The sequence below is a fragment of the Meles meles genome, chromosome 1, assembly GCF_922984935.1.
Source record: "Meles meles chromosome 1, mMelMel3.1 paternal haplotype, whole genome shotgun sequence".
Lineage (NCBI taxonomy): Eukaryota > Metazoa > Chordata > Mammalia > Carnivora > Mustelidae > Meles > Meles meles.
In genome coordinates, this window is record NC_060066.1 from 2939525 (window position 1) to 2966995 (window position 27471).

At 53.5% G+C, this 27471-nt stretch overlaps 1 protein-coding gene across 26 annotated transcripts in view; it reads left to right on the forward strand.

Annotated features, from left to right (window-relative positions):
• Window positions 1-27471, forward strand: part of PTK2 (protein tyrosine kinase 2) — a 245726-nt gene that overhangs the window by 142469 nt on the left and 75786 nt on the right. For 18 of the 26 annotated variants that reach the window (XM_046001796.1, XM_046001805.1, XM_046001597.1 and 15 more), the window contains 5 exons: window positions 5569-5676; window positions 7141-7258; window positions 13479-13509; window positions 16210-16262; window positions 26648-26665. In XM_046001796.1, the coding sequence (XP_045857752.1) occupies window positions 5569-5676; window positions 7141-7258; window positions 13479-13509; window positions 16210-16262; window positions 26648-26665 (328 nt within the window). The remainder of the gene's footprint in view (window positions 1-5568; window positions 5677-7140; window positions 7259-13478; window positions 13510-16209; window positions 16263-26647; window positions 26666-27471) is intronic. The other 8 variants (XM_046001680.1, XM_046001701.1, XM_046001643.1 and 5 more) reach the window with 1 other exon arrangement.

Here is a 27471-nt window from a genome sequence, read left to right on the forward strand (position 1 = left end):
TTGTGACTTCAGCTCCATCCCACCGCCACTGGCTCGTGTTTCCTCAGTGGTAAAATGGCCGTGATCATTTCAGCCACCTAATAGGTTGGTCAATTAAGTAATGGATTCGATCATGCCTGCGCCCTCCCATGCCTCCCGCAGCGGCATGGCGGTTTGGGGTGTCCACTTCCTGTCGCCTGTCCTAACTCGCGTTCCGTTAGCGTGTCCTCTGCCTCCGCGTTTTCAGGTTGTCACCAGGGAGCGGTGTCTCGGGGTTCTCTCGTCATCTCTCCGGTGACTTCAGTCCTGCACCTGGTCTCGGGCCGCCGCGCGTCGGGGTGGGGGGCGTTGGCTCTCGCAGCCGTGCGGGCGGAGGGTGTGTCACAGCGGCTCTTCGTGGGCAGGCGCAGAAATCAGGGTCACGGCATTGCCGTCCCTTTCCTTCCGTGTCGGCACTGATCTCGGCAGACTCCGTTTCCATCTCGTTCGCTTGACGTTAGCCTTCCTCCTGCTGTTCCCTTTGGGTGTTTCTTTCCAGTGTGTTCCCGGTTACTCTGGAGGCCATTTTCTCGAACAACCTTTCATGTCTTATCCGTGTCGGTGGGCGTGTTCTCCTTCCGCGCTATTTCCATACAGCTTGACGTTTTCTCTTTCCTCGTAGCATTATCTGGGACCATGTTACATTTCAGGCCGCTCTGAGGGTTTGGGTCTCACTGTCACCATTTCTCCCGTTCCTGGCCGATGAGCAGAGGCAGGTTTTTCCCATGTTAATTCTCGTGAATGTGTTCCTGTCTTCTTTATGGCCAAGCACGTGGTGGTTTTTAATCAAGTTCTATGGGAAAAAAAATGTCTGTTTTCTCTTGGAGACCATGAGGATCTCTGTCTCTGAAGTGAAGGTTGCTGGGTGTGTAAAGTAGACGGAAACTGGGATGGGCTGGTCAGGACAGAGCCCCGGAAGTGCCTGTACAGTCTGTCCTGCCCGCATTTCTGCCTGCCGCACCCGCCCTCCCGGGCCTGCCTTCTGTGGGTGAGCGTCACGCTTCCGGTAAGACCGCTCCTGGCTGCGGAGCGACCCCATCTCTGCTCTCTTTCCTGCACCAGTAAATGCTTCCAATCTGCTGGCCGTTCCTGTCAGCATAGAAAAATGTGTAATCTCTCTCGTCCTGAAAATGTCCTCCCTTGAACCTGTACTTTCCCTGTCCCCACCAGGCAGCCCACACGTTTCTTCTTTGCTCTGTTGCAAACATTCTTAGCACGCGGCTGCTGAGCCCCTGGTGGCGCGCGTGGCTGCTCGAAGCCGAGCTGCTCTGAGTGCGCCGCCTGGGTTCCTCCCATGCTCTCTGCCACCCCCGCCAGCGCGCCAGAGCCCGCCCAGCCTCCACGGGGCCCAGTGGAGCCCCTCGGTACTTCCGGGTCCTTGTCGACTTCCCCTGACTTCGGGTCCCCCCTCGCCAGCACAGTACAGGTCTGAGGCAAGTGCCTTGGACTTTTCAGTGGTCTAGCACCCCAGTGCGGAAGGTAAAACTGAATTTCAGTAACATATCTTATGTGTCCCGGTCCATCCCAGTTACCGTCATCTCAAGGCGTCATCCGTGTAGAGGCTGTGGAGGTCGTCCCTGTCCCTTATCACCGTGAGTCTTCGCAGGTGGCGTGCGTCCTGCGCTCCATCCCAGCTCGGTGCAGACTGGCCTCAGCGGCCGCACGCAGCTTCCCAACTGCCGGACCAGACGGCCCCACCCTACAGCCCCCTGTGCACACACTTGCCCTCTCTCCGGCTCGTCAGGACGACTTGCCTGCCTCGTCCGGGGTGTCGTGTTGGCCAGGTTGCGCGTGTGTGCAGCTGCTTGGTGCTGGGCGGCGAGCCGGCAGCCGGGGCCCAGCGCAGAGGGAAATCCGCGCGGGCCTGGCTTCCTGGGGCCGTGGGCCCGCTCTCCTCAGTGAGACTCGCTCGGAGGCCTCATCACTTCCTCCCGCCCCTCCCCAAACAAAGCAGGGTGAGTTTTAGTACCCTCGGGTGCTTTGCTGTGGTCCTTACCGCAGTCGCGACGCCGTGCCTCCTGCACGACTGTTGATGTCTGGGCTCACGCCAACCCGGCTTGCTGCTCTGTTCCTGGTACTTAGAACAGAGCCCCGCGCCTCGGCAGTTCTCAGAGTCACACATTCACTCCCTCACGTCCCAGGCGCGGCCCTCCTTCCTGGTGATAAGGGGTGGCTAGGATGGGCGTCCGCCACGAGCTCCCCACATGGCGCTGTCAGTCTGTCTGTGAGAGCCGATAGGAGAAAGAATGCAGGCCCCAGAAATACCGTGATCGTGAGAGAGGGCCCTGGCCAGGTAGGAAGTGTCTGCTGTACCGCTCGGAGGGCTGGTCACTGTGCTTCCCTCCCAACCATAACAGATTTTTTTTTAAAGATTTTATTTATTTATTTGACAGAGAGACGCAGTGGGAGAGGGGACACAAGCAGGGGCAGTGGGAGAGGGAGAAGCAGGCTTCCCGCTGAGCAGGGAGCCTAATGGGCTCGATCCCAGAACCCCAGGATCATGACCTGAGCTGAAGGCAGATGCTTAATGACTGAACCACCCAGACACCTCTGTAACAGATTTTGTTTTAAAGATTTTATTTATTTATTTGACACAGAGAGAAAGAGAGATCACAAGTAGACAGAGAGGCGGCGGGGGGGGGGGGGGTGGGAGAGGGGGGAAGCAGGCTCCCTGCCAAGCAGAGATCCCATTGTGGGGCTCGATTCCAGGACCCTGAGACCATGACCTGAGCCGAAGGCAGAGGCTTAACCACTGAGCCCCCCAGCCGCCCCATAACAGATATTTTTTAAGAGCCTTTTGGTAACTTGAAATAAAATCACAGAGTATGCTGTGAACATGTAATTCCAAAACATCTATTTCAGCTCAGAGACCGGCAGCCGTTAGAGGAGGGACAGAGCTGAGTACTGAGCACAGTCCTCCGAGAGAGGGCCGCTGCTAGTCGCCCCTTACACGTAGTGTAGGAAAGTGACGAGGGCTTCCAGGTGACCAGCCTTGGGGGGCGTGTCAGAGTGAGGCAGAAACACAGTAGGTTTTAAAAAAAGGAATATAATAATTTCTATGACGAGTTTCTCACGTGCTTTGGAACAAAAATTTTTTTAATTATAAGATGACAATAAAATATTTTAACATAATCATTTAGTGAGACTGGTTGAGATGTCCGTCATTTCAGGCGTTACCAGCCTAATAGCGTTCGATTCCTGGTTAGAAGGAGCCTCATCTCCTCTGTTACAGACGTGTGTGCATACGGGGTCGGCAGCTCGGATGCCAAACAGTCATTGCCCTCTGTAATGGCATTTTCCTAAGTGGTGAGCGACTCATCCTAACACTCCAGAGATAGCAAAATCATTAATTACACCTGAAGTGCACCCAAGTTGTGCTCCTGGAGAGTTGAGTGCAGAACACATGTCGTGTTTTACAAAGACTTGGGTTCTAGAATCTGATTTCTCACCAACGTGAATACATACCAGGATCTTCGAAAGCGGTTCAGGACATAGGACAGTTTTCGTTGTGAGGGGATTTCCTGTGCGTTCTCTCATGTCTCACGGCCATGGTCCACATCCGCCTCCCTCATTCTTCAGCCAACCAGAAACAGCCGTCTGGGGGCACGACTGCGCCCTGGGAAGACTAGAGTGCGTCTGAGCAAGACGAGCTCATGATGGGAAGTTAGGTCCGAGAGGCAGGCCGAGGGCAGGCCTGGTGGGCGTTTGCTTCCTCTTGCTGGCATCGTGCCTGTTGAAGCAGGGGCTGTCAGGCCGGACTCACACTGTGAGGCGCGTCCCTGGCTTCCAGGTAGGGGCGGTCTGTGAGGGGGCCAGGCACGGATCCAGGGCGACAGCTGCAGGGTCGATGGCACCCGAGCGACAGCTGGGGAAATGGAAGGAAAGCCGCAGACTCCGGGTATGGAGCCGGCTGGGAGGGGAGCAAAGGAAGGAGCCGGAGGGGATGCCGCTGTGTCTCGGCTCAGGAACGGGGTTGAATGGTGATGCTTGTTGCCGTCCTGGGGAGGCCTGGAGAGGGAGCCGGTGTTGAGAGCAGACCCCGTGACTGTGCTGGTCGCAGTCTGGCCCCGATGTCCGTGTGGGGATGTCACACAGCGGTCGGACGCATGTCCCGGTACGGGGCTGGGGATGCTGCTTGCACCCCGGGACTCACGGGCGGGCCGGGCCCGGCACAGAGTCCTGTCGCCCTTGGCGGTTTAGCCATGGAGTAGAGGAGAAGCCGAAGGAACTGTGGCGGGCGGTCAGGGAAGGAGGAGGGCACCCCTTGCGGGCAGATGGCACAGAGGTGGAGAGAGGGGAGTGGGCACGGGCTGTGCGGCCTGCTGCTTGGACGTCGTGGAATGGGAAACTGGAGGCCTGCCCTGGGCTCCCATGCGAAGGCCTCACAGAGCACACCTGTGCCTGAAAGCAAAACTGTGAAGGTGCTCTGATGTGAACGGAAGCTTTCTCTCTCTCTTTTTAAGGTATTTATTTATTTGAGAGAGAGAGAGAGCGAGCATGCAGGGGGGAGGGACCGAGGGAGAAGCAGACTCCCCACCAGGCAGGGAGCCCTACATGGGACTCAATCCTGGGACCCTGGGATTGTGACCTGAGCTGAAGGCAGATTCTTCACCGCCTGAGCCACCCAGGCGCCCCTATGAGCCACTTCTTTTTTTAAGATTTTATCCATTTATCTGACAGAGAGACACAGCGAGAGCGGGAACACAAGCATGGGAGTGGGAGAGGGAGAAGCAGGCTTCCTGCAAGCAGGGAGCCCGATGCGGGGCTCTGTCCCAGGACCCTGGGATCATGACTCAAGCTGAAGGCAGACGCTTAAATGACTGAGCCACCGAGGCGTCCCAGGGAGCCACTTTCTGAACCATAGTTCCAGCTCGGTCCCAGTGGCAGAATCTGGGCCGAGTGGAGCACTTGGCGGGAGAGGCCCCGCCTCATGGCACTGAGAGAGAAGGAGGCTGTGATCGGTAATTGCTGCGAATAAGTGTGGGAATCATCACAGCAAACCGCTGCCATGAACTGCTGGGAGGGTAAGGGACAAATGGGCGGTTATTTTGGAGAAGTGACGTCTCTCTTGGCGTGCGCTTCTGGGAAGGGCCCTTTGGACACCTGCCACCCTGTGGTGCCGTCACACTCAGAGATGCGCTCTAGTTCAGGGTACGCTGGGAGTGCGCCCAGGTCCCTCCCTGTGGGAAGGGGGCACGTCCGACACGCGGCTCCCCTCAAGGCCCGCAAGTGAGTGACGTCCGGGACTTGGTTCCGTTCCTTCCTTCTCTGGGGCCTGGGACTCCCCCGGCCAGCTCTGACGGCTGGACTGCTCCTGCTTGGTCATGAGGAGCAGACAGCAGGCCCGTCCCGCACCTGGAAGCAAGCAGACGGTTCCTGGCGGTCCCAGGACGGCTCCGAGGGAGGCGAATACCCCGCTGGGGCTGACGTACACGGTCCCTGGGAGGAGGCCCTTGGGAGAGCGGGGCGGGATGGGCTCCGTGAGAGGGTCCCACAGTACTGGACAGTCCTTATCTGGGGTCCCAAGTGGTTTGCCTTTTCTCTCCCAAGCCCACACATCTGGCCGACTTCAATCAAGTGCAGACCATTCAGTACTCGAACAGCGAAGACAAGGACAGGAAAGGGATGCTGCAGCTGAAAATCGCCGGCGCGCCCGAGGTAAGGATGCGGCTCCCGCGCGCCCTCGCAATCCCAGCTTCCTCGTACGTGCTCCTGCTGCGTCTCCGGTAGCGACGAGCGCGTGTCCCCCAGAGTAGAGCAGGCGACAGACGGAAGAGTCGGTCGGGCGCACGGTCGTCAGGGCGGTCGAGGAGTCCCGTGAACTGCCACGGTCGGCAGCTTCTTAGGATCGTGTGAACACGGGTGCCCTGGGTCAGCGGCGTCGTTCCCAGACTGCTGTGCCAGCCGGCTGGGTCCCCTGCCACTTTGACTCTCAGTGCAGGAGCCAGGAGCGACACGGGTCATTCTCAGAACGCAGCGAAAGTTCTTTGAGATCCTTTGTCCCCAGCGTACAGCCAAGGAGGCCCCGCACAAGTGGTGGAGATGGGCGCCTCCTGGGGCCCGCGCTTTTAACCCGCAGGCAGCCTGGCCCAGTCCGGACAGGCCGTCACCTGGCAACTGTGCATCAGGGGACCCTCTCTGATCGACAGGCAGAGGACGCTTCTGCGTGAGGAGTCGGAACGCCCGGGCTGGTGGCACAGGGCATGCGTTCGGACCTCTCATTGTGCGGCGCACCACCCCTGGTCTTTGGGTGGCGGCACCCTTTCCTCAGATGGGTTTATCTGTCACGTGTTCTTTCTGCCTTAGGAGCCGTGACATTTCTGAGGCTCTAGGAAGTGCATTTGTGATTGTCCGAGGTGAATAAATGAAACCCTAAAATACGGAAACTATTGCCAGCTAAAATTTCCCGACAGCGTCTCGGTAATGTTCTTGTTCGGCCCCACCGTGGCCAGAACTCCGAACGCGGAGCCGAATGCTGGGAAGGTGTGTCGTTCGAGGGCGGGGGGGGGGGGGTACTGCTCAGACTAGGGCATCCCTGTGTCGGGCGGGAAGGAACAGCTCTCATCATCTCCCGGGTCATCGCTAGTGATCAGTCTGGAGGACGTTTATCAGAACTGCAGGTCTGATGGTGAAAACAGTAATTTCCGACCTCTTAGGCAAAACATGCTGTGCGTGCTAAAAACCACGAGATTTTAGTAATTTTCTTTAATGCTAGAAAAGCGATGATGGATAATTGATAAAAATGTACTCCATGTTTAGTTTCTAAAATAGACCATACTTGAAATACACTAATTCCTTAACTTCTTCCCGTAATTAGATGTGCCAGAGGGGCCAGACACTCTGAAGGGAAATAATTTCTTTTTCCCTCCTTTAGTTCTAGAAAATGAATCTCAGTTTTAAGTGATTTTTCTGTTTCTGTCTGGGTCGCCTTCTGTCACATATTCTAGGAATAACGTCCTTAAATATCAAACTTCCTTTTTCACGCCAACCTCATGACAAATCTGTGCCGCTGCCACTCTGCCGTTTCCAAGCGTATCTGGAGCTCTGATGTCACAGTGCAGCTGCCCCTTTGATGACTGCAGAGAACAATAACGCCTCTCTCTCGGTCTTTTCCCCTTTTAGCCTCTGACCGTGACAGCGCCGTCCCTAACCATCGCCGAGAATATGGCGGACTTGATAGATGGGTACTGCCGGCTGGTGAACGGGGCCACACAGTCTTTTATCATCAGACCCCAGAAAGGTGAGCTCCTGCTTCTGCTTGAGCAGCCCCGTGGGAGCTGTTAGGCGAGCTCACCCCAAAGCCTCTACTCCTTCTTTCAGACGACTCTGAAGCCCAGACGAGTAACTCAGCCCAGTATGTCTGTGTTCTTGCTTTTCGGGGGAAGCGGGGCAGGCGCAGCCTGTGAGCCGGGTTTGCCCAGAAGAGCCGCGGGGAAGCACCGTTGGGTTCAGGCTGCTGGGTCCGGCCGCCACGCTGCGGTGCTGTCCGGCGCTGGCAGTGTTCGTACGCAAACTTCGGGGACACTGTTTTGGATGTTCGTCTGTTTTCAGGAATCCTTTGTAACGCATGTACAATAAAGTATCTGTTTTTTCTCATAGATCTCAAAAGCTTAGAGCACAGAACAAAATTAGTTCTAAGTCGTGATGTCAGATCAGCGGTTAGAATGAATACTGGTCCCAGACGCACGGCTCTGTCACTTCAGACGTGACGTGAGGTTCTTGCAGGGCACTGTGAAGGGCTGTTTCGGAGGATTTGGATTTCTGAAATAATCAAACAGAGCGTTCCCGGCAGGATAGTAGCATCGTGGTAGCAGGAAAAATCTGGACTTTAGCAATGTATCTGTTTGTATGTTCAAATCGCAGGTCCTCTGAGCGGCCACATGTAAATCGCTGGCCCGTCCTGTGCCTCGGGTCTCCCGCTGTTGCACACACGGAGTGCCGCCCCTCTTTTATGGTTTGGGGAGGGTAAATGGCTTCATCTGTGTGAGGGGCTGGAACCGTGTGGCGCATGCGGTGGCCATAATGTCCTCATTGTTCCCGTGGCTGCGGCTCCCCGGCCTGCGAGCCCGACCTTCCGGGGGAACCTGGACTCTGACCGTCCCCATCCACACAGAAGGTCGCCTGCTTCACGGCCTGGGAGGCGGGTCCCCAATGGTGCCCACGGAGCTGCCCGCTCTGGGGCGGGGAGAACCAGGGTCCCTTGGAGCACTGTCCCCGTGACCAGGACCCTCTCAGGAAAGTGGTCACAAGGGGCCGAGTGCTGTGTGTCCGAATCCGCAGCCTGGAGAGGAGCCGGGAGAGCGGCTGATGGAGTCCGATCTCCCGGCAGAGACGCCACCGGCCGCCCGGCCTGCCAGCTGCCCGGCGCCCGGCGCAGACAGAGCAGGCGGAGGGAGCAGTCGGGGGCTGTAGTGGGGAACCGTGTGAAGCAGAAGAACCCCCGGAACGTTTGTTTCAAAGTTAGCCTCGTGCTGTGCTCGGAAGACAGTAGCTGAAGCCACAGCCCGAGGCCAGTCGGCGTGTGGCTTCTGGGACACGCCTAATCAAGTAAAAACCGGTGACACCACGATCACACCAGTAAAACCTACTCTTTTCTAAAATATAGTGTATATTTCCATTTGTAGTAGCTTTCTTTGTGTGGAATGTAGGAACGAAGTTGCTTTTATTTTTTTTTTTTTTTTTTTTTTTTAAAGATTTTATGTATTTATTTGACAGAGAGAGATCACAAGCAGACAGAGAGGCAGGCAGACAGAGAGAGGGAAGCAGGCTCGCCGCGAGCAGAGAGCCCGATGCGGGACTCCATCCCAGGACCCTGAGATCATGACCTGAGCCGAAGGCAGCGGCTTAACCCACTGAGCCACCCAGGCGCCCCCGAAGTTGCTTTTAGAAAGGTCTAAAGGCTTCTCTCAGTTCAAACTCGTGCAGACATGAACTTGTCATTTTTCATCTTGTGTTTCAAGCACGGGTATGAACCTTGCAAATTTTATTTAAATGTTTTGGGAAAATTCCTTTTCCTGAAGATAGTATTTTGTGAAACTGTTCAATGTGACATACTGCCTGTCTCCCTTTTAGTAAATAATTTAACAATTTTTATCCTAATTTACCAAATGTTCCTAATCAGTGTGTCCGTCCACACAAAAATAACATTGGGACATTGAGCACTGAATACGCCAGCCATGCCATGTTTGAAACTTCGGCACCTTCCTCTGCTGGTTTTCAACTGGCTCTTTCCCCCACTTAGGGATAAACATCTTGATATCACGTCTTGTGCACTGAGAGGCGTTAAGTTCTTCATGCGTGCGACTGAGCACAAGGGGAAACGCTTCTCATAAAATCCTAGTAGGGTGCGTTTAGCAATTTTATGTTGTCTTTACAGAATGAGATATTAGACTCGGTAATTTACTTACCCTGTTCTCGGTCCCAGCATGTTCATTTATTCACAACTTCTGTCCTGGATACCTAAGTGAAGCTGTACTGCCCAGGGGAGATGGTACTGTAAGTCAAACGTTTTAGTGGGTTGTCGTCAGAGATACATGTGGGCAAGAGCACATGAGCATTTTTTGGTTTAGATTTTTTTGAAATGTCTAATAAATTGGACACGTCTCTACAGCGCAGTGCACCATTTTCCTGGCAGTGTGCGGTCACGAACACGGATGTGCCGTGTGTCTTCTCTAGACTGTAAACTGTTACGCAGTAAGCCGCATATACATGTTTACGTGCGCAACAGAGACACCCGTTCTGGGTGATCCGCGGGTTCTGCGTGTGAGCTCTGAGTGTGCTCAGGTGCACCTGACTGGTTCTGTGACCGACCACGATTACTCTGCGCTCACACGGCGCTTTCAGTGGTGGTTTGACAGGGGCGGGCAACAGAGTTGGAGCCAGATGTCCTGAGCGAGTCCCTCCAGAGTTGCTGAATGACCTTGGCCCTTGTTTAGGGCGTTAGCTAATCTATGCCTTCCAAGAAAGTTCAGTGGCAGTTTCTCAATTTTAGTCAGATTCCCCTCAGAGGAGAAAATGAGGCAAGTTAACATAGGGTCCTAATCTCCTCATTCCTCACGGGATTTCCTGTGCGCGGGATGATAGCGAGCCTGCCCCTGTGAGGGAGGGGATCTGCGCTTCAAGAGGTCACCGCCCGGAGAGGAGCTGACCAGAACTGACAGGCGGGTCGTGTAAACGTGAGAGCACTTCTGTCAGTGAAAGAAACGTTCTTTCAAGCTGAGACGTGGGAGGGAGAACATCGGTGACACAGACAGCAAGGAGTCCAGATCTCCCTTCTCGCGTGTTCTTCGCTCACTGAGACAAGCCAGTGGGCACACGGGCTCCTTGTAGGAGAGCGGACACGCAGATGCGCGGGAAGCAGGGGCACCAGCGGCGACACAGCGCCTTCTCTGGTGTGGTCTGGTGAAGGGACTGATCTTCCATCCCATCCTCGGCGGGGCTCAGTACCTGCCCGCACGCTCTGTCGGTGTCCGTGGGAGGAGTCGGCGGCCAGCGTGGCGGGGGCGCCCTGCCCGTTGTCCGCCTTCTAGGAACCCTCCCGCGGAACCAGACAGACCCAGGGTGTTTACTCTGCGGTGTGTGGAGAAGCTCGAAACCAGAAACAGCCCGAGCGTCCACACGGTGGGAAGTGGTCCCTGAAGGAGGCAGCGTGCTCCCCGCGGAGAGTGTGCCACAGCTGGGAACCATCAGGGGGCGCTCTTTCCACGCTGAAAGCCTCCACGCGTGTGTCCACACATGTATGTCGCCAGACTCTGTGTGTGTGTTCGCCAGTGTCCGCGGCCGGGAAGTCGGGGCAGCCTGGGGACCGACGGTGGACGGGGAGAGCTCCGGGAGGGGGAGATATGTCTGACGCGGCGAGGAGTCTTTGGCGTGTCCTCGTCGTCCCTACAGTACGCACCTTTATGACGGAGGTGTGTTACAGGGAGCCTGTGTTGTTCAGTGTAAAAAACAGGTAAAACTTTTATTCAAAAATTAGAAGTCAAATGTAGGTTAAAACCTACATTTGTGGGTACATCCTTGGTCCTAAAGGATTTAACAGGAAAATGAGATACCTGCCGTGGGAATAACATGCAGAATCGTATGTTAGGCATTCAGCTTCTAAATTTAAGGGAATGTTAAAAATTAACACGTGGAACCAGGCATTTCAGTGGGTGAGTGCTGAGTTTTGTAACTGCTGCTGCTAGTGCGTGTTGCCGTTGTGCTCAGTGGTCGGTAACTTTCCCGCTTCCTGACAACGAACTCTCAGGATGCTCCGCTGGTAACCAGCTCGTTTACAGCCCTCTTTCTGCCCCTGCCCAGCCGCGTAGGAAGTCTCTGGTAACCGAGTGTTTATGAACGGGTCTCTTTTCTCTCCAGGGAAGTAGACACTGCAACAAAGAGTGCAGACAGCCAGCGGCCACGCTGATGGGTCACGGGCAAGGCCGTTACTAACTGGCAGTGGTCGGTGTGGGCAAGACGTGGTTGGAGTGTTCATGGTGCTCAGCTGATGATAGGATTTTCTAGTGACTCCACATGTGGCCTTCGTGACTCGGTTATTTTGCTTGAAGTGTGGAGGTCGGAAAGTCAGAGCCAGGCCGTGTGGGTGGAATTGAGGCATCTGGGGTGTCACACGGTAGTGGTCTGGGCTCTGGGCTCGTCGTGCCTCCCCACTGTCCCCGCAGACCGCACAGTCCGACTTCTGTTTCATAGATAGACTGTCGTTCAGAAAGGGCCACTCACGTGGGGTGCAAGGCTCATTGAATTCTCAGTTACCAAGCGATGGTCTGAGAAGCTTCTGAGCGCCGGGAGCCCTGCGGGGTGTTAGAGCCGCCTGTGTGCAGGTTAAGTCCAACCCTCGAGGGCTCTGATCCTGGAAATGCCCAGAACGAGGCAGAAGCACAGCAGCACCGCCCAGAGCCACCCCAGGGGCTGCAGGAAGGGCTCCCCGGAGCTTCTGCTGTGCTCGAATGGAGCTTGCCTTTTTTTTTTTAAATATTATATCATTTATTTATGTTTGTTTGTTATTTTTTTTTAAATTTTGGTTAACATACAGTGCAATATTGGTTTCCGGAATAGAATTCAGTGAATCGTCACTTACATAAAACACCCAGTGCTCGTCATAACAAGTGCCCCCCCCAACCCCCACCGCCCCTCTAGTCCGTCCCCCACTGAACTGAGCTTGGAGGAACAGAGGGATGGTCTTTCTACAGGAAGGAAGAGCTTCTCTTGAGGGTTGGAATGTGAAGGCAGCATGATGTGTTCAGGGAAGTATGAAATGCAGTCACCGGGGACCAGGGGACAGTGCAGAACAAGACTGGGGAGATAGGACAAAGGTGACTTCTGGGGGCGGAGAGCTCGTGGCATTGAGTTCTAGGGCAAGTGCAAGGAGCAGAACTGCAGACGGCAGTCACAATGGCACTGGGTGACAGTAACGGCTGCCTGGGCAGGCGTCAGAGAGGTGGGTGGTAGGTTGGCAGACACCCCGAAGATGGAGGCGGGCCGCTGTTGTGTACCCGCAGAATGAAGCCGTGCTTTGTGGGTCACGCAGGTGCGCCTACATTTCATCTCACGAGCCGTCGAGGGGGCGCCTGTCTGGCTCAAGTCGGTAGAGCATGCGACTCTTAACCTCAGGGTTGTGAGTTCGAGTGCCGCACTAGTGTAGACACTAGTTAAAAATCAAATCTTAAAGCCAATGAGAGACATGACATTTTAACTAAGGAATGACTTGATGGGTTTGTATGAGGGGAAGATTGTCCTGGTAGTAATTTAGCTCGGGGATGGATTAGAGGAGGGGGTTAGGTGCCTGTGAGATTTATACGGATTGAAGACACTGACTTGGGGGCTCTGTGCTTCCCGCTTCTGGAAGGAGGGTGGGGAGAGCATGCCTCCGTCAACCACCAGACACAGTCCCATGCTCCTCTGGGGTGAGACCAGCAGGAGCTCTTGCCGGGAGCCAGGAGCCCAGCCCCGTGACAGGTAGGAGGTGACCCCCCCTCTCCGGGTCACGTGCTGCAGGCAGGCTTGCTTCCTGCGTGACTCTGGCGCATCAGTCCCTCTGCCTCCATTCTGGGGGTTTGTTTTCCTCGTATTCGTGCTTCCCTAGGCGGGTCTCGGGGTTGCTCCTACTGAGCGTTGTTATCCAAGGACAAATGGCCCGTCCTTTGCTGTAAAGGAATGTTGACTTTGACCGGAAGAGGTCCTTCATCTTACAGGATCTCCTGGGAGGTACGTCTCCACCCACCTAGCGCCTCAGGGCTGCGCTGTGATTGGGCAGTACTGTCCGCACAGTGCGCACCTCCGGTCGGTTCACGGGCGTTGTAAACACTGAAAACGAACCGCGCAGCCCAAGATGCACGGTATAATTTCCTTATTAAAGCGTCATTGATAAATTCTGGACGAAGACTTACTTGTTCTCTGATTGCTACACATAATCTTTTCAAAAGAAATGGGAACCTCATTTTTCTCTCTCTCTCTTTCTCCAGAAGGTGAACGGGCTTTGCCATCGATACCAAAGTAAGTGCTGCCTTGTGCATTTTCTTACTTAGTCGTGTTGGGAACTGTCAAGCAATCACCATGCCTGAATCACCAGATTTCTCTGTACATGACCAGGGCGGTAGAAAACAAGTATTTCCAGAAAGAAGTCAAATCAGTTGTAAATCACGTTAGGTATTTAGGGTTAACCAAAAGTGTAAGATGACTTTCCCCGTACCTTAAGTTCACTGGGCGGCCAGAGGACCGTCCCAGCGACAGTACCAGGGAGGCCTGTTCATGGTTTAGACTCAGCCCTCACCTTTGTAAGACCCTGAGAACTGGTGCCATTCTGGCCACTTTACAAGTGAGAAAAGTAAACAAGTAATTTAAGTTCATTTCTTAAGTTGTTTGTGTCATAAATTTCATAGTAGATGTGTTGATCTATAAGATTAAAAAGAATTGGGCAGCGATGCCGAAAGACCTTCCTTAGTAACTTCTCTGGGGTCAGCCAGTGTGAGAGGGACCAGGCACCAAAGGAAAGTTAAACGTGGGCAGTGCGGACACTTGGGTAAGTAAGCATCGCAGCCCAGTGCCAAGCGCTCCGGGGCCCGAACGTTCTCACGACTCCTGCAGGCGTTGCTGGAGCTCTGCAGGTACAGGCCAGCATCCTTGGGCCCGCAGGCCGGACCCGACCTCTGGTCCCCCAGCCCCTCAGGCCTTGCTTCACCACTGCTCCTGCCCTTCCTGGCTCTGCCCAACTTCCTTTAGTTGCTGGAGTAAACGCCCCTTTCTGTGCCTCCAGGCTCTTCGCTCCCAGGCCCCTCGGTTCCAGTGTCTGTAACCTCCCCTGGCCCTGCTCTGCTTTCCAGGCTCTAGAAATCTCCCACGATCATTCAGTCCTGGAGGGCACCCCTGTGTGCTTCCCCGTAACACCTTCTTCCCTGCCGGAGGACTTATCACACTTGCAGACCTGCCTTTTTTTTTTTTTTTTTAAAGATTTTACTTATTTATTTGATAGACAGAGATCACAAGTAGGCAGAGAGGCAGGCAGGCAGAGAAGAGGAAGCAGGCTCCCTGCAGAGCAGAGAGCCCGATGTGGGGCTCGATCCCAGGACCCTGGGATCACGACCTGAGCCGAAGGCAGAGGCTTTAACCCACTGAACCACCCAGGTGCCCAAGAACTGCCTTTTTGCCTATCCGTGCCCCTGGGGCTGCGTGGTCAGCCAGGGTCCTGTGGCATCACAGACCTGACGGGGGAGTGTCTGGTGTGCGAGGGGTGCCCCGTAGCTGTGTGGGCGGGGGAGGGATGGGCCAAAGCAGCTCGCTTTCAGCTCTCAGGCAGTGTGTTTCCCAAACTCAGTAATGTTAAATGAATATTCTTTAGTGTCCCACATTAGGCTAGAAACTTAGGCCCAGAATATCTTCAACTGCAGAAAATCCGTGAGAGAGGACTTCGAGGATTAAAACATGCAGAATCATAAACCCGGGTAGAGAAGGGAATGGAGAGTATAGTAGGTCAGAAGTGGCAACAGACGCTAGAAACACTGAATAAAGAAGCAAACTTTGAAAGGGCGACACGGCCACAAATCGTAGAGCAGCAGACGCTGTGGCGGCCATTGGTGGCAGGCGGTGCTGGGCAGGCTGAGCGGCCGCAGCCCCCGGAGACCACGGGCTATGGCGTGTGGAGGCGGCCGGCCCGGCCTGCTCTCGGGAGCGCGCACCCGGACTTCCCGGTGCGCCCGGTTCGGGGAGTTGCAGGGAGTCTGGTCGGGGCCGTGGAGCTGGAGCCTCAGACGAGTCCCGCTGCAGCTCTGGTTCAGCCTCAGAGATTGTGAGATCGCGGGTACACAGAGAACTCCATAGAAGGAGCCGGGTCCCATGGCCCTGTGCTGAGACCCCTGACCACAGAGGCCCCACAGCCACGTACGGGATGTTCCTGCTCTCGAGGGGTCTGCTCTTCGGGTTCCCTATTTCCCAGGGTCCGTTCTATGTGCTAGAACCGCTTTCTGTTCCGTGTTTCCGTAGGGCGCGCTTAAGGATCTGGACGGAGTCTTCTATGAAAACGGCAGATGCCGCTCGCTCTGGCATCTCAGGAGTCTGGGGTTCCTTTACTTTCTCTGTGTTTTGTGCTTTCCAAAAGTTTAAAACGGAACTACAGTTCTGTATTTTAAATGTCGCTACGACTTTTGGCCGAAATTTTACTTTATGGGGGTAAATGTGTAAAACACACCTGTTGTGGGGCCATTGTATGAAACAAGTAACCGGGTACACGAGGCTCGCGTGTTTTCGGTCTGTAATGATGAGAACGGTATCAGTGTCCTGCCTGCCCTTTGCGTGCTGTGAGCTGAAGAAGGGCCAGGGACCCTCCAGTGTCTCACATTATGATTCAAAGTGTGACTCCAGCTCCGGGTGTCTCTTCCCTCTGCTTCGTAAGCGCGGGCCGGTCCCCCGCAGTCTCGCATCGCAGTGTAAAGCTTGACCGGACCCACATGCCCAGCGGCGCGGAGCGGAGGTGTAGGGCGGAAACTGCTGGCGCGCGTGGCTCTCTCCGAGCCGCTCAGCGTTCCTCCAGTTGCCTGTCGTGATTCCCGACTTCTAGAACAGTATTGCGGTCTGGTTGTTTTAAGTGCCTCGGGTAGTAGCGCTTCATCTTAAAAATGATCCTCGGAAGTGGGTGGTCTCCGTGAGGAACGGTGTGGTCCCGACTCTAGGCGCTCACGGCTTTGCTCCTCTCTGTTTCAGGCCGGCCAACAGCGAGAAGCAAGGCGTGCGGACACACGCGGTCTCCGTGTCAGGTGAGAAGGCTCCCCCGGGAAGCCCCAGCCGGCCAGCTGCCCCGCGGAAACATTCACAGTGCTGTAGCCGGAGGGGGCTCTCGGTTGTGATGGCTCTTTCTAGAATAGCTTAGAAAGCTAAGCGGTCTGATGACCCAAAGCTCCCAAACTTTAACGTCATTAAACAGGTTTAAATGTGGTTCACAGGTTTTCCCTAGAGAAGACGTGTATGTGTAATACCGGATTTCTTCCCAGACCGTATAGAATTGCGAGTTTTCGCTTCAGTTGTGATGCCGTGTTGATCCTGTTCAAAGCGAACGCTCTCGCTCTGGAGCCTGCCGCTATAATGTATCTTTGCAGCCTAGAGCGTAACAGTGTGTACTTGGTGTATTTATTGTTGTTCTGAGTTCAAGAAATGAGAATTGTTTTTCAGTGGTTTCTGTTTTTCACAATCAACATCAAGTCATGTTTGAATGTTGCTTTTAAGACATATAGTTAAGATCCTGGCACAGGCAGTATGTTGACTGTGTTTTGCTGGGGTCATGAGTATGGTGTGCTTTCCTTCGTATGTTTTCAAAAAATATATGCCATTTCCCCCATTGAATAATGTGGGAAATAGAGGAAAGCGGGAACGGGAAGCATCTTCCGTGGACCCGAGCCTGGTGTCTTTTATACGTACACGCAGACACGCATGTGTGTGCACGTTCGTGTACACACATGCACACGCGCACGTCTGCAGTCCAGTCTGAGCTCTGTGCTACGTTTCTACAACAGCAGCTTCCTAATAACTCCGTCTAATCATGTGACTCAGAAGAAACCTAATTCCTATTCTTTTGATTTCCCTTGAGTTAATTTGTTCTGAAATTTAGTTTGATGCTTCTGCCAGGTCGATGACTGTATTCTTCCTTAGTGTTCCAGCATCCAGATATAACTGCTTACTTTTACTGTGCACGAACACCCCGCAACACTCTCTCAAGAAGTGTTCGTGCCCAGCTTTATACACTTGGCAAAAACCCTGGTGATGAGCTGTGGGACAGACGTGCCAGAGCACTGCGGTCACTCCCTGATGAGCTGGAGAGCATTCTGGGTACTCGAGCTGGGGCCCTGGCCGGTGTCAGATGTCTGGTGGGCTGTGGGCTTGCCAGCACGTTCTGGAAGAATAGTCCTTTGTGTTGGCATGCTCCCTTCATGGGTGTGCTCTCCAAACCCAGCGGTGGGGCTGGGGCACCATGGGGCAGGCGTAAACCAGGCCCTCAGGGAGTTTGTGATCCATTTGGACAGACAAAAGCTGCCCTGTGCTAAAGTGGTGAGCGTGGCCGAGGATTCACTCCCTGAGCAGGCCTGGGGCCCGCGGAGAGGAGGACGGCCGGCGCCCCGGGATGACCCGCAGCGTGCCGTGTAGAACAGGTGAGATCGGGGCCAGCTCTGCCGCTCTCAGAGCTCCGCACCATCATGCCGTGGGCCACGAGCAGGTACACCAGCCCCGTGGGGGCCGGTGTGCTCCCCAGCCCACGCTGAAGCGAGAGCAGGGGGGCTCTGTCAGGTGTGTCGGGACTGCGGCTCAGATGAGGTCTTCAGAAACCCTCCACATCTGGTTCCTTCTCTTCTCCTGGCCGCCTTTAATCCGTGTCCTCCCTGCTTCAGGCTTTGAACTTCAGAGTTTTCAGCAACTGACCATCCTCGAACATCTGGGTTTTACCTCTCTCCGCCACCCACTCTTTCCCGTCCTGCCTTCATTGTCCCTAGCTATCCCCATAGCTGCAGGCCTGACCGCAGTCCCTTCTCCAGGTTAATCAATCCCGTTGCCATCCTGTGTATGTAATTTAAATAGGCCGCTGTCTCGTCAGAGACTTGTAGTTCGAATTTGCAGCAGGACAGAGTTTAGGTCCCTGAGCTCAGCCCTCAGCTGCCCCCCCCCCCCCCCCGCCACCCGCCAACACCCACGTTGTTTGCTGCTCACAGCAGTCGGTGAGCTTGCTTGAGCTGTCCCGTTGGCCGGGACCCATGTCACTGTCTTCCCGTTCTTATAGTGATACTCTAACATGCCTGTCAGTGTGGTCATTTACCGCTGCAGGCGAAGGAGAGCACTCGGGGTTCAGAGGACCTCTAGGGACCGCACCAGTGGCTCTGGAGTGCTCCACACCCCGGTCATCCCACTGCTGCTGCTCCCTTCGGTGAACTAGGCTGACAGGTGTGGGTATTTATGTCCCCACGGAGACCGGAAAACCTAACCTCCGGCCCACCAGGAGCCTGCCTCACACTAACCCGGAAGCTGTTACATTGATACCCAGAAAGCCGGTACTGTTTCTAACCCCGGGGGGTTTCTTTACCGAGCAGCGTGGAGACCTGCACCACGTGGGGTGGCCCTGGCCCCCGAGGGAGAGAACCCGCTGCCCCGGGCCTGCAGACTGGGGTCTGCTTCCCCTGCAGCGAGCCCGCGCTCTTGCTCCCGGCTCCCGGGTGGAGCTGTGGTCCAGCGGCATGCCGGCCGCGAGCGCGTGCTTCTCTGTCTCGCCCCGTCTCATGAGCCCCTCGCGAGCCCTGCGAGATGGGTGTTAGTGCAGTTCGACACTCTGCACTTTGCATGAGTTCAGTCAGCAAGTGCCGTGCGCTGGCCGCGTGCAGGCACTGTGCTGAGTGCGGGGTGTGACGGCGAGAGCAAGGCCATGTCCCTGCCATTTCGCAGTTGGCATTCTGTGGAGGAGACAGACCAGAGACACTGGATTAAAACATAGCAGGTGAACTGAGAGCAGCAAGGCGGAGGCTTTTGAAAACTGTAATCGGGGGCGCCTGGCTGCCTCAGTCAGTGGAGTGTGCGGAGTGTGCGACTCCAGATCTTGGGGTCTTGAGTTCCGGCCCCACACTGGAACTCGAGACTATGTAAATAAATCACACTTTTTAAGAGATCATAGAATTGTGGTCAAAGAAAGTATCTCTGAGCAGGTAACGTGGGGGCAGGCAGCTGAGTGAAGTGAGAGTTGCAGCCGAGGTGGCAGAGATCAGGGAGGGGGACCGGGAGGTGCAGCAGGTACGGCAGCTTGGCCGGGGTCACACACAGCAAGGAGGGGACAGGACTCCCCTTAGTAAGTGTTCAGAATGTTTTCACGGCATTAAGTCCTTCGCATGCCGTAGATATGATCCATGACGGCCTTACAGGGCCTTTCCCCTCCCCCTTTCACAGATCTGAGGACAGAAACTCAGAAAGTAAACGGGTGTGTTACTGTCGCCCTTGAAGGATTGGAACTGGGGCATTATTGCCCCCTAGGCAGTGTTCCCTTTCAGTGCTGGTTTAGAGGGGTTCCCTTGGGTACGGATGGAGAAGCACTTGGAAGGTGGAGAAAGTGGAACTTGTTTGCCCTGTTTCTGGAAAGTTCTTACCTGGTCTTCAGACCAGATTCAGATGTCACCACCTCCTAGAAGCCTTCCCTGACTACTCCAGACTCCTTCCCCAGAGTATTCTAGCCCACTGTGCATCCTTCTGTTATGAAAAGTCTTTAGATGGATGTGATCAATTTAGAAACTGTCTTGTCCACGAGATCACAGCCCCATCATAGGCAAAGGCATGTTTTAGTTGTCTCCTTATTAACGGGACATCAGTACTTAGTAACTGTGTTTGAGTGAGTCAGTGGATGCCTGAGCAAGGTGTGGAGACAGCCCAGGACTTAGAAATGCAATTCCAGGACCGGGAGTGGAAGGAAGAAAGGCAGAACACTCGGAACTCGGAACTCACAGGCGCGTGAGAGTCCTTGGCTCACGGATGGTGGCCTGTGAGCTCATCGCTGCGAGTCGTTCTGGAGCGTTTGGGTGAGGAGAGTGGAAGCCCGCCAACAGGGAGAATGAAGATCTAGATAACCGAAGGCGTTTTCAGCTCTGGGTGGATCCCTGGTTGGGAAATGAAGCAGAATCCTGATTTCGCCAGAGGAGGTACCAGGCTCTCATTCGTGTTTTCTTGCAAAGAAATGTCAGTCCTTGGTCATCTTCATTAAGACCACAGCTGTAAGTCATGGTGACTATACGGAGAGATTAACTTTAAAGTCTAGATAAAGTTTCCCTATGAAAATAGATTTAACATTGAAAGATTTAAAGAGTAACAGCACAGTTCCTGGGCACACCATTCCGAATGCCTAAAGTAATTTTTTTAGCCTAATAAGTTTTTGGAGACACGTGTATATTATAGAGCAGCTCAATTAGGACCGAGAGCCCGGTGCTTGCAGGAAGGGGCTGCAGCATGGCAGGAGGGGGGTGGCCTGCATCCAAGGGCTTGAGCCGAAAATATGTGTGTGTGTGTGTGTGTGTGCGTGCACGCGTGCACAAATGCTCCAGGAACACAGGGCAGTTAATAAAGCTGAATTTTAAATGTTTTGAAGGTATAAACTCTGGTTTTTTGTTTGGTTGGTTTTTGAGTTTTAGGGTTTTCTTGGTTTGTTTTTTAAACCTCACTGTGACCAGAAGTACAGGGCTGCACGTGGTGATGATGCCGCCACAGTAGGACCAGGGCTCTGGTTGAACGTTTCGATTACATGAAGTGGGATCAGAGATTGCAGAACACTTTTCTCCTGCATGTCTGCCATGAAAGCGGACGTGGTGATCTTTTTCTGTCAGAGATGTCTGGTTTGATCGTTTCTGCTGAGCCCTGTGTGACAGCGCTTTTTCAGTATTTGTTGCAATTTAGAAAATTTTAACTTCGGAACAGATTTTTTTTTTTAAATATTTTATTTATTTGACAGAAATCACAACTAGGCAGAGAGAAAGGAGGAAGCAGGCTTCCTGCTGAGCAGAGAGCCGGATGTGGGACTCGATCCCAGGACCCTGGGATCATGACCTGAACCGAAGGCAGAGGCTTAACCCACTGAGCCACCCAGGTGCCCCCGGAACAGATTTTTTGGTTTAGTTGTTAATCGTACATCATCCTTTCCTTTATGGCTTTTAGGTTTTTCGAGTTAGTGACTAAAAATTATTCTAAACTAAAATGTTTTTTTTTAAAGATTTTATTTCTTTATTGGACAGGGATCACAAGTAGGCAGAGGCAGACAGAGAGTGGGGTAAGCAGGCTCCCTGCTGAGCAGAGAGCCCGATGCGGGGCTTGATCCCAGGACCCTGAGATCATGACCTGAGCCGAAGGCAGAGGCTTAACCCACTGAGCCGCCCAGGCGTCCCTAAACTAAAATGTATTTAACAAAATAAATGTTATTTGCTTTCAGCTGATTCATTATAAATTTACAAGTCACTTATATATGCAGAACGGTTTGTAAACTGTAAAGCTCTGTAAAATACAAGGTGCACGTGCATGGTCTGTGACTCGTTGCTGTGTCACAGACGCATAAACACAAGTTTATACACAGGTTTTTTTTAAATTATTTTTTAAAAGATTTTATTTATTTATTTGACTGACAGAGATCACAAGTAGGCAGAGAGGCAGGCAGGGGGGCGGGGGGGAAGCAGGTTCCCCGCAGAACAGAGAGCCTGATGCGGGGCTCGATCCCAGGACCCTGGGATCATGATCTGAGCTGAAGGCAGAGGCTTTAACCCACTGAGCCACCCAGACGCCCTATACACAGGTATTTATACGCGAACGGGGCCCAGAGGTGATGCCTGCCATGTTCACGTGCGTTATCTTGTTTAAACCTCCAGACGCTCTTCCTCGTACTGTTTCCACTTTACAGGTGAGGAGAGTAAGACTCAAGAGTTGAGGTGGCCGGCCCCGGTTCACATAGTAAGTACTAGAAAGCCTGATAGAAACTCACGCCTTGAACTCTACAGCCCACTGTCTTTACCTTAGACCCCTCCGAATCATTCAGAAGCTTAGTGACTTTCCTGTGTGGAAGGAGGACTGGTTTGGAACGGTCTGAGTGCCCTTGCATTGTGGTCTGTCCCCCATTTGTCCCGAATAGCATAGTACTGCCTCATTTCTGACGCTCTTCTGTTAAAATTCAAAAGCCTGCCCTATACTCGGGTTTGAAAGGGTTTCTTTTGTCCGGTTTGCCTGCTAGCTTCAATTCTCACTGCTCTGGTTTACAGCGTAATCCTGTCTATTGCTGAAAGCTTGATTTTAACACTAGCTTTTGGGAATTTTTTTTAAGTACCCTAACTTAGAGTATTAGCACTTAGTACGTGCAGAGTTGATTTTTATAATTTACGTGCTCTGTGATGTAACTTAATCAAATCGATGGGGCTGAGTATATTTAATTGTAGGAAGTGTAAGTGTTGGGTGTTACTGGCTTGTTCCTAGCAGCTGGCTTACTAGAAGCTCTGATTTCGGTGATCACGAGTAGGCTCTATAATCCGTCTCCTGTTAGGAAAGACGGTCAGCCGTCGAGAGGGTCACGGTGGTTTCTCCCTGGGTGTGGTCAGGGTGGCTGATGGCCGCGGCAGCCCGCTGTGCTGGCTTCCCTCCGTCGCCTTCACCAGGGCACTGGAACTCTGCCTCTGCCGAGACTGGGCTGCCCGACCACCTGCCTCTCCCCTTTCTGGCTTCTCAAGGGATTGAGGAAAATACTCTGGAGTCACATGGGCACTGAGATGGCTAGACCATGCATTCTAAAGTAGACTCCAGACCTAAACTGACTTCCTAGTCCTGAGTCTTGAGTTGGCCTTGACCCCTGGGCTGCAGACGTGTAGAGAGACACGTGGAGGCCCCCTGCGGGAGCAGCTGAGACCCCTCAGGGGAGGAAAAGCCCGCAGGAAACGCAGAGCAACAAGTACAACCACAGACTCAACGGCGTGTTCACTTTTCCACACTTTCCAGGCCACACACCTGTTACCTCAGCCCCGTGCACCTGTTTCCACCTTCCCCCAGTCACCTCCACTCATAAGCGGCATCGCCGCGCTTTATCTGTTGAAGACATTGTGTCGCCTACGCTGTTGTCCCCACACTCTGGGTCCCTGACGCTGTGCTGATGTGCTCTCCCCCGGGGCCCTGCGTTTCTGTGTTCCCCATGGGCCATGGGCCATTCACTAGGATCAAGGGATGTTGGATCAGATTCTGGCTCAGCGGCTTGCTGGGTTGTTTACAAGAACACACCCCACGTAGCTCGCTCTTGCCAGGACCTGCAGACCGACCGGTCGACTGGGTCAGTGTCCGAGCAAGCGTTGTAAAGCTCCCGAGAGCACCGCACCTGAGACCTTCACGCCCGTGGCCTCGCCGGCCTGGATTCTGTCGGGCCGCAAGGTGGCCACCCGTGACTTCTGCCGCGTCTTTACCTCGTTAGTCGTCCTTGCAAAAACAGCTTTTCCTCACAGCTCTTCGTTCTCCCTGGGACATGCTTCCTACCAGAAAGACGAGAAAACTGCCCTCTTCGCTCCCGTTACTCTCCAGTTTTCTAAAATGATGCGGCACTTCCCTGGCTGGGTCTTTGTCTGTGCTCTCGTTTTCCGAGCAGCGTTATGGGTTTTCCGAGCAGCGTTGGGGATTTTCTGAGCAGTGTTACGGATTCGTGCACTTTGGCATTATCTGAGGCTGCTGCTCTGTTTGTGTAACTGAAGACAAGCAGGAAGGAGAGCGCGGATCCCCTCCAGCCGACGCCCGGGGCGCCAGCTCCTTGAGAAGCTTCCAGTGTCCCCGGCCCTTCCCCTGTGTGTAATCCACAGCATCTCCCCTGCGCCTCCGGTCACCTCCCTTACCGGCCCTGGCCCCCAGCCTGGGGGCGCCGCCGCCGTCAAAGCCGGAACGGTGGCTTCCCCTCAGAGCCCTTGTCGCACGAGGCCTGGAGGAGAACTCAGTACTCAGGTCAGTTTAGAAATAAAATAAGCGATAGAGAATGGGACTAGCTCACACTTACGTGGCGGCTGCCCCGTGCCAGGTGCCCGGGGAACCCCACGGGGTGCTCGTCGCCACTCCCGGTGGAGGAAGCCGCTGTCGCTGCCCTTCACCAATGAAACAACGTCGGTAACTTTCTCAGGGTCAAAGAACGAGTCGGGGAGCCAGCATCTCAACCCAAATATGTGTTCTTTGATTATTTTATGTTTCCATAATTCCACACCTGGAGAATGGGTTTAAGAACAGTAAAATGAAGTTTCTTCTGTTCCTTACTTGGACTCACTATATTTTGGCCCCCTTGTCTTCGCTCAGTTTTTTCCCCATTGGGCTGTTTGATGGGACTTGCGGACATGGTGTACCCCTTTACTGACAAATGTTGCGACGTGTATTTCCTAAGACCGGAGACATCCTCTCACACGATCACAATGTAATTATCGAAATCAGGACACTGGCGGAATGCTGTCCCTTTTCCCGCCATCTGGGTTCCCGTCTCACCCATCACATCCCCTGGAGCTCTTGCCCCTGCCCTCGTCCTCAGCTCCAGGCCCAGGCCCACCGGGGCACGTGCAGGCCTAGCGCCAGGCCCTCTGTTCTTCACCGGCACCCACCTGATGGCCACCAAGGGCGAAACCCTCCGTGACAGGGTCGGGGCCATGGTGCAGCATCTGAAATATCACTGCGTGGTCTGTTTCCATTCCTCTTGCTTCCGTTCCTAACACGCTGACACCGTCTGTAAGTCCCTGCTGTCAGTGGGTCCCGGCCCTGCTCTCCCTGGGCCACCCCTAAAGTCCTTTCTTGAGGGGACCCCCTGGGATGCCGTTAAATGTTCTGTGTCTTCTGTGCCCCATGTTCTTAGCACTGCGTGTTCAGGAGCTGTACGTCCCCTGTTCGGGCTTCAGTCTGACAGACGCCCTCTCTGCCCCATGCCACACTGTGGTTGTTGGTCCTCCACGCTGCTGCGCTGGGCTCCGGGCAGGCTGGGCTTCCCCCGGCGCCCGGGGCAGAGACGCTGTCGCAGCGTGCAGTTCGTGAGCAGACCGTGCTGGGAGCCACGGGGCTTTGCAGGCTGCACATTCAGACCCCGCATCGCTAGTTTGTATGTTAAAGTCATTTATTTAGGGTGTACCCTGGAGGTCTGTGAGCCTGTGTGTCTTTGTTGATGATTCGGGGGAAATTGCTCATGAAACTCACAAATCACATGATGTGCTAGTTTCTGGCAGTTTTTCCTTGTGATTGAATGTCCACAGGATTCTTGAATTATTTATTGAATTTTTTTTTTTGGTCTTGTTTCGGTTTTGTTACTTGTAAAAATGTCTGTAATACCTTCACTTGGCTGGCTCTGCAGAGCTGGGAGACTCGTGTGTCTGGCTAAGAGTTTCTGTATCTAGTGCTAATCTTGGCTAAAAGAGGAACTTGTATTTTGAAATATTAGTATGCTCTTTAAAACTCAAGTCAAATCAGAGTACGAAATAAAGTGAGCCAGTAGTCCAATGAAAGCACTGCAAGTTTGTATTTGCTTTTATAGAGCTGCCTTAAAATGTAACGTAAGTTTTCTTTTGTATTTTCGTATGAAATAATGTGTTTCTATTTTTCTCTTTCTTCCTCTTGCCTCTTTATAAAGGAGTCAGTCCCCGCCAACATAAAGTTAAGAAAGCTAGGCGCTTCCTCCCTTTGGTCTTCTGTTCCCATGAGCCTTCTCCTACCGGTACTGCACTCGCTCGCGTCGGCTCCCACTAACCCCGCCCGGGCTGCGGGCCTAACCGGACGCTTGTACATTGTCCTGAGCTGAGTGTGCCTTAACCGGGGCTCAGTGTACACGCTCTGTGCTGCCCAGCAGCCGCACGGGGCGGCGGTTCACACTGACCCGCTCAGGGCTGCCCTCTGAGAGAAGACTTTCTGTTTGCCTGTTTGCTGGTTTTCAAATGCATGACAGGGCGAGGCGTGGCTTCCTGGTTTGATTTGGGGGGCCCGGCAGGTACCTCGGTCTACACTGCGGGTGTCCTAAAGCAGCATGCCGCGGAGTGGAGGATGGTCCGAGGGACCCCCGGCTGCTTGTCGTGCTTCGCTGGCAGGCACTCGGGGGCGCTGCGGAGCCGAGGCCGCCAGGCCACTTGCATCGTTTCCTGAGAAGCAGAGGTTATTTGTAATGATCGGAACAGGAATTTCTCCAAACACTGCATAAATTTAAGTGGAAACTTGGCTCGTTGTTCAGCTTCTGTGCTGGGCCTGGCCTGGGGCTCCCTGGGGGAGGCTAGCCTTCCCCAGACTGGGGGATGACTGCTTATCTTCATTTTTATCTGACAGGATGCAAATCTCCTTTGAGGGGGTACAGGCTAGTTTTAGCAGTTAACGCTGAGAGCCTATCAGATTAATTCTGCTCAGTGTGGTCGGGACCAGCTTTACAGAACGGCTGTGGAACTCTGTATGATGTGTGGACAGCTGGAAACTCGGCGTGATGCCCTTACGCCAAGTAAACACACTCACTACTGCAATCGCTCACTCGGCTTTTGAATTAGACCTGGGGGGAGTTTTTGTTTTCCTTGTGCTTTGACTTACTTGTCTTTTTAATAGTGTGTCTCCCTCTCTCCCCTCCCCGCCCTCCTTCCTCCCCCACCTCCCCCCTTTCTTTGCATGCTACCCGGATCTGCAGATGAAATTAGTGGGGACGGTAATATTTATTTTCACATTTGTGTTTCTAATATGAGAATTATTTATTCATAAATGTGGTTCGGTGTGTAATGAAAGGCAAAATGTGGTTTTGATCCAGCAAAACAAATATAAAAAAATGATGATGTGAACAAATGATCTCTTAAAACTTGGCTTTGTCAGTTTCTCTGTCATGTCCCAATGGTAAATTTGAGTTGGGTTGTATTTACGCATAGTGAATTTTCCAGATTTTATGATTAGAACTTTGGATTTCTAGAACAGTTGTCCGAGCAGTACTAGTCAACAAGATTAGTCAGACTTGAAAGCTGTAAATGATAGAAATCCATAGAACATTTCCAAAGTACGGTGTGTATATTTATATATATATGTATATATATATTTGTATCATAATTCTTAGTTAGGGAGTGGGTCGTAGAAAGGAAGGGACAAGAAATGATTTTTAAGAATCACACAAACTAGAGAGATACCAGCAGCAGTGGTAAGGACGATTCTCCAAGCGGTGGAGGGTAGCACTTAAAAAACGAGAAATTTGAAAGTCACGTGCTGTGTTTTATGTTGCCCAGTTCATGTGTCGCCTGCATGAAACTCTGTACTCTCGACACTAAGCTCAGATCGGGGGGAGGGTTGCATTTTTCCTTACGATTAAAGGAGAATGCTTTTACTGAAGATTTCCCGTGTCGATTTCACGTGGTAACTCGAGTATTGAAAGGTGTTTACTAAACGTGACTTTGGGAAGGTGCATGTGATCCGTGGGACGGACAGTGTGGAGACTCCTCCTGGGTAGTTACCTGCCAGTCAGCGGCTGCT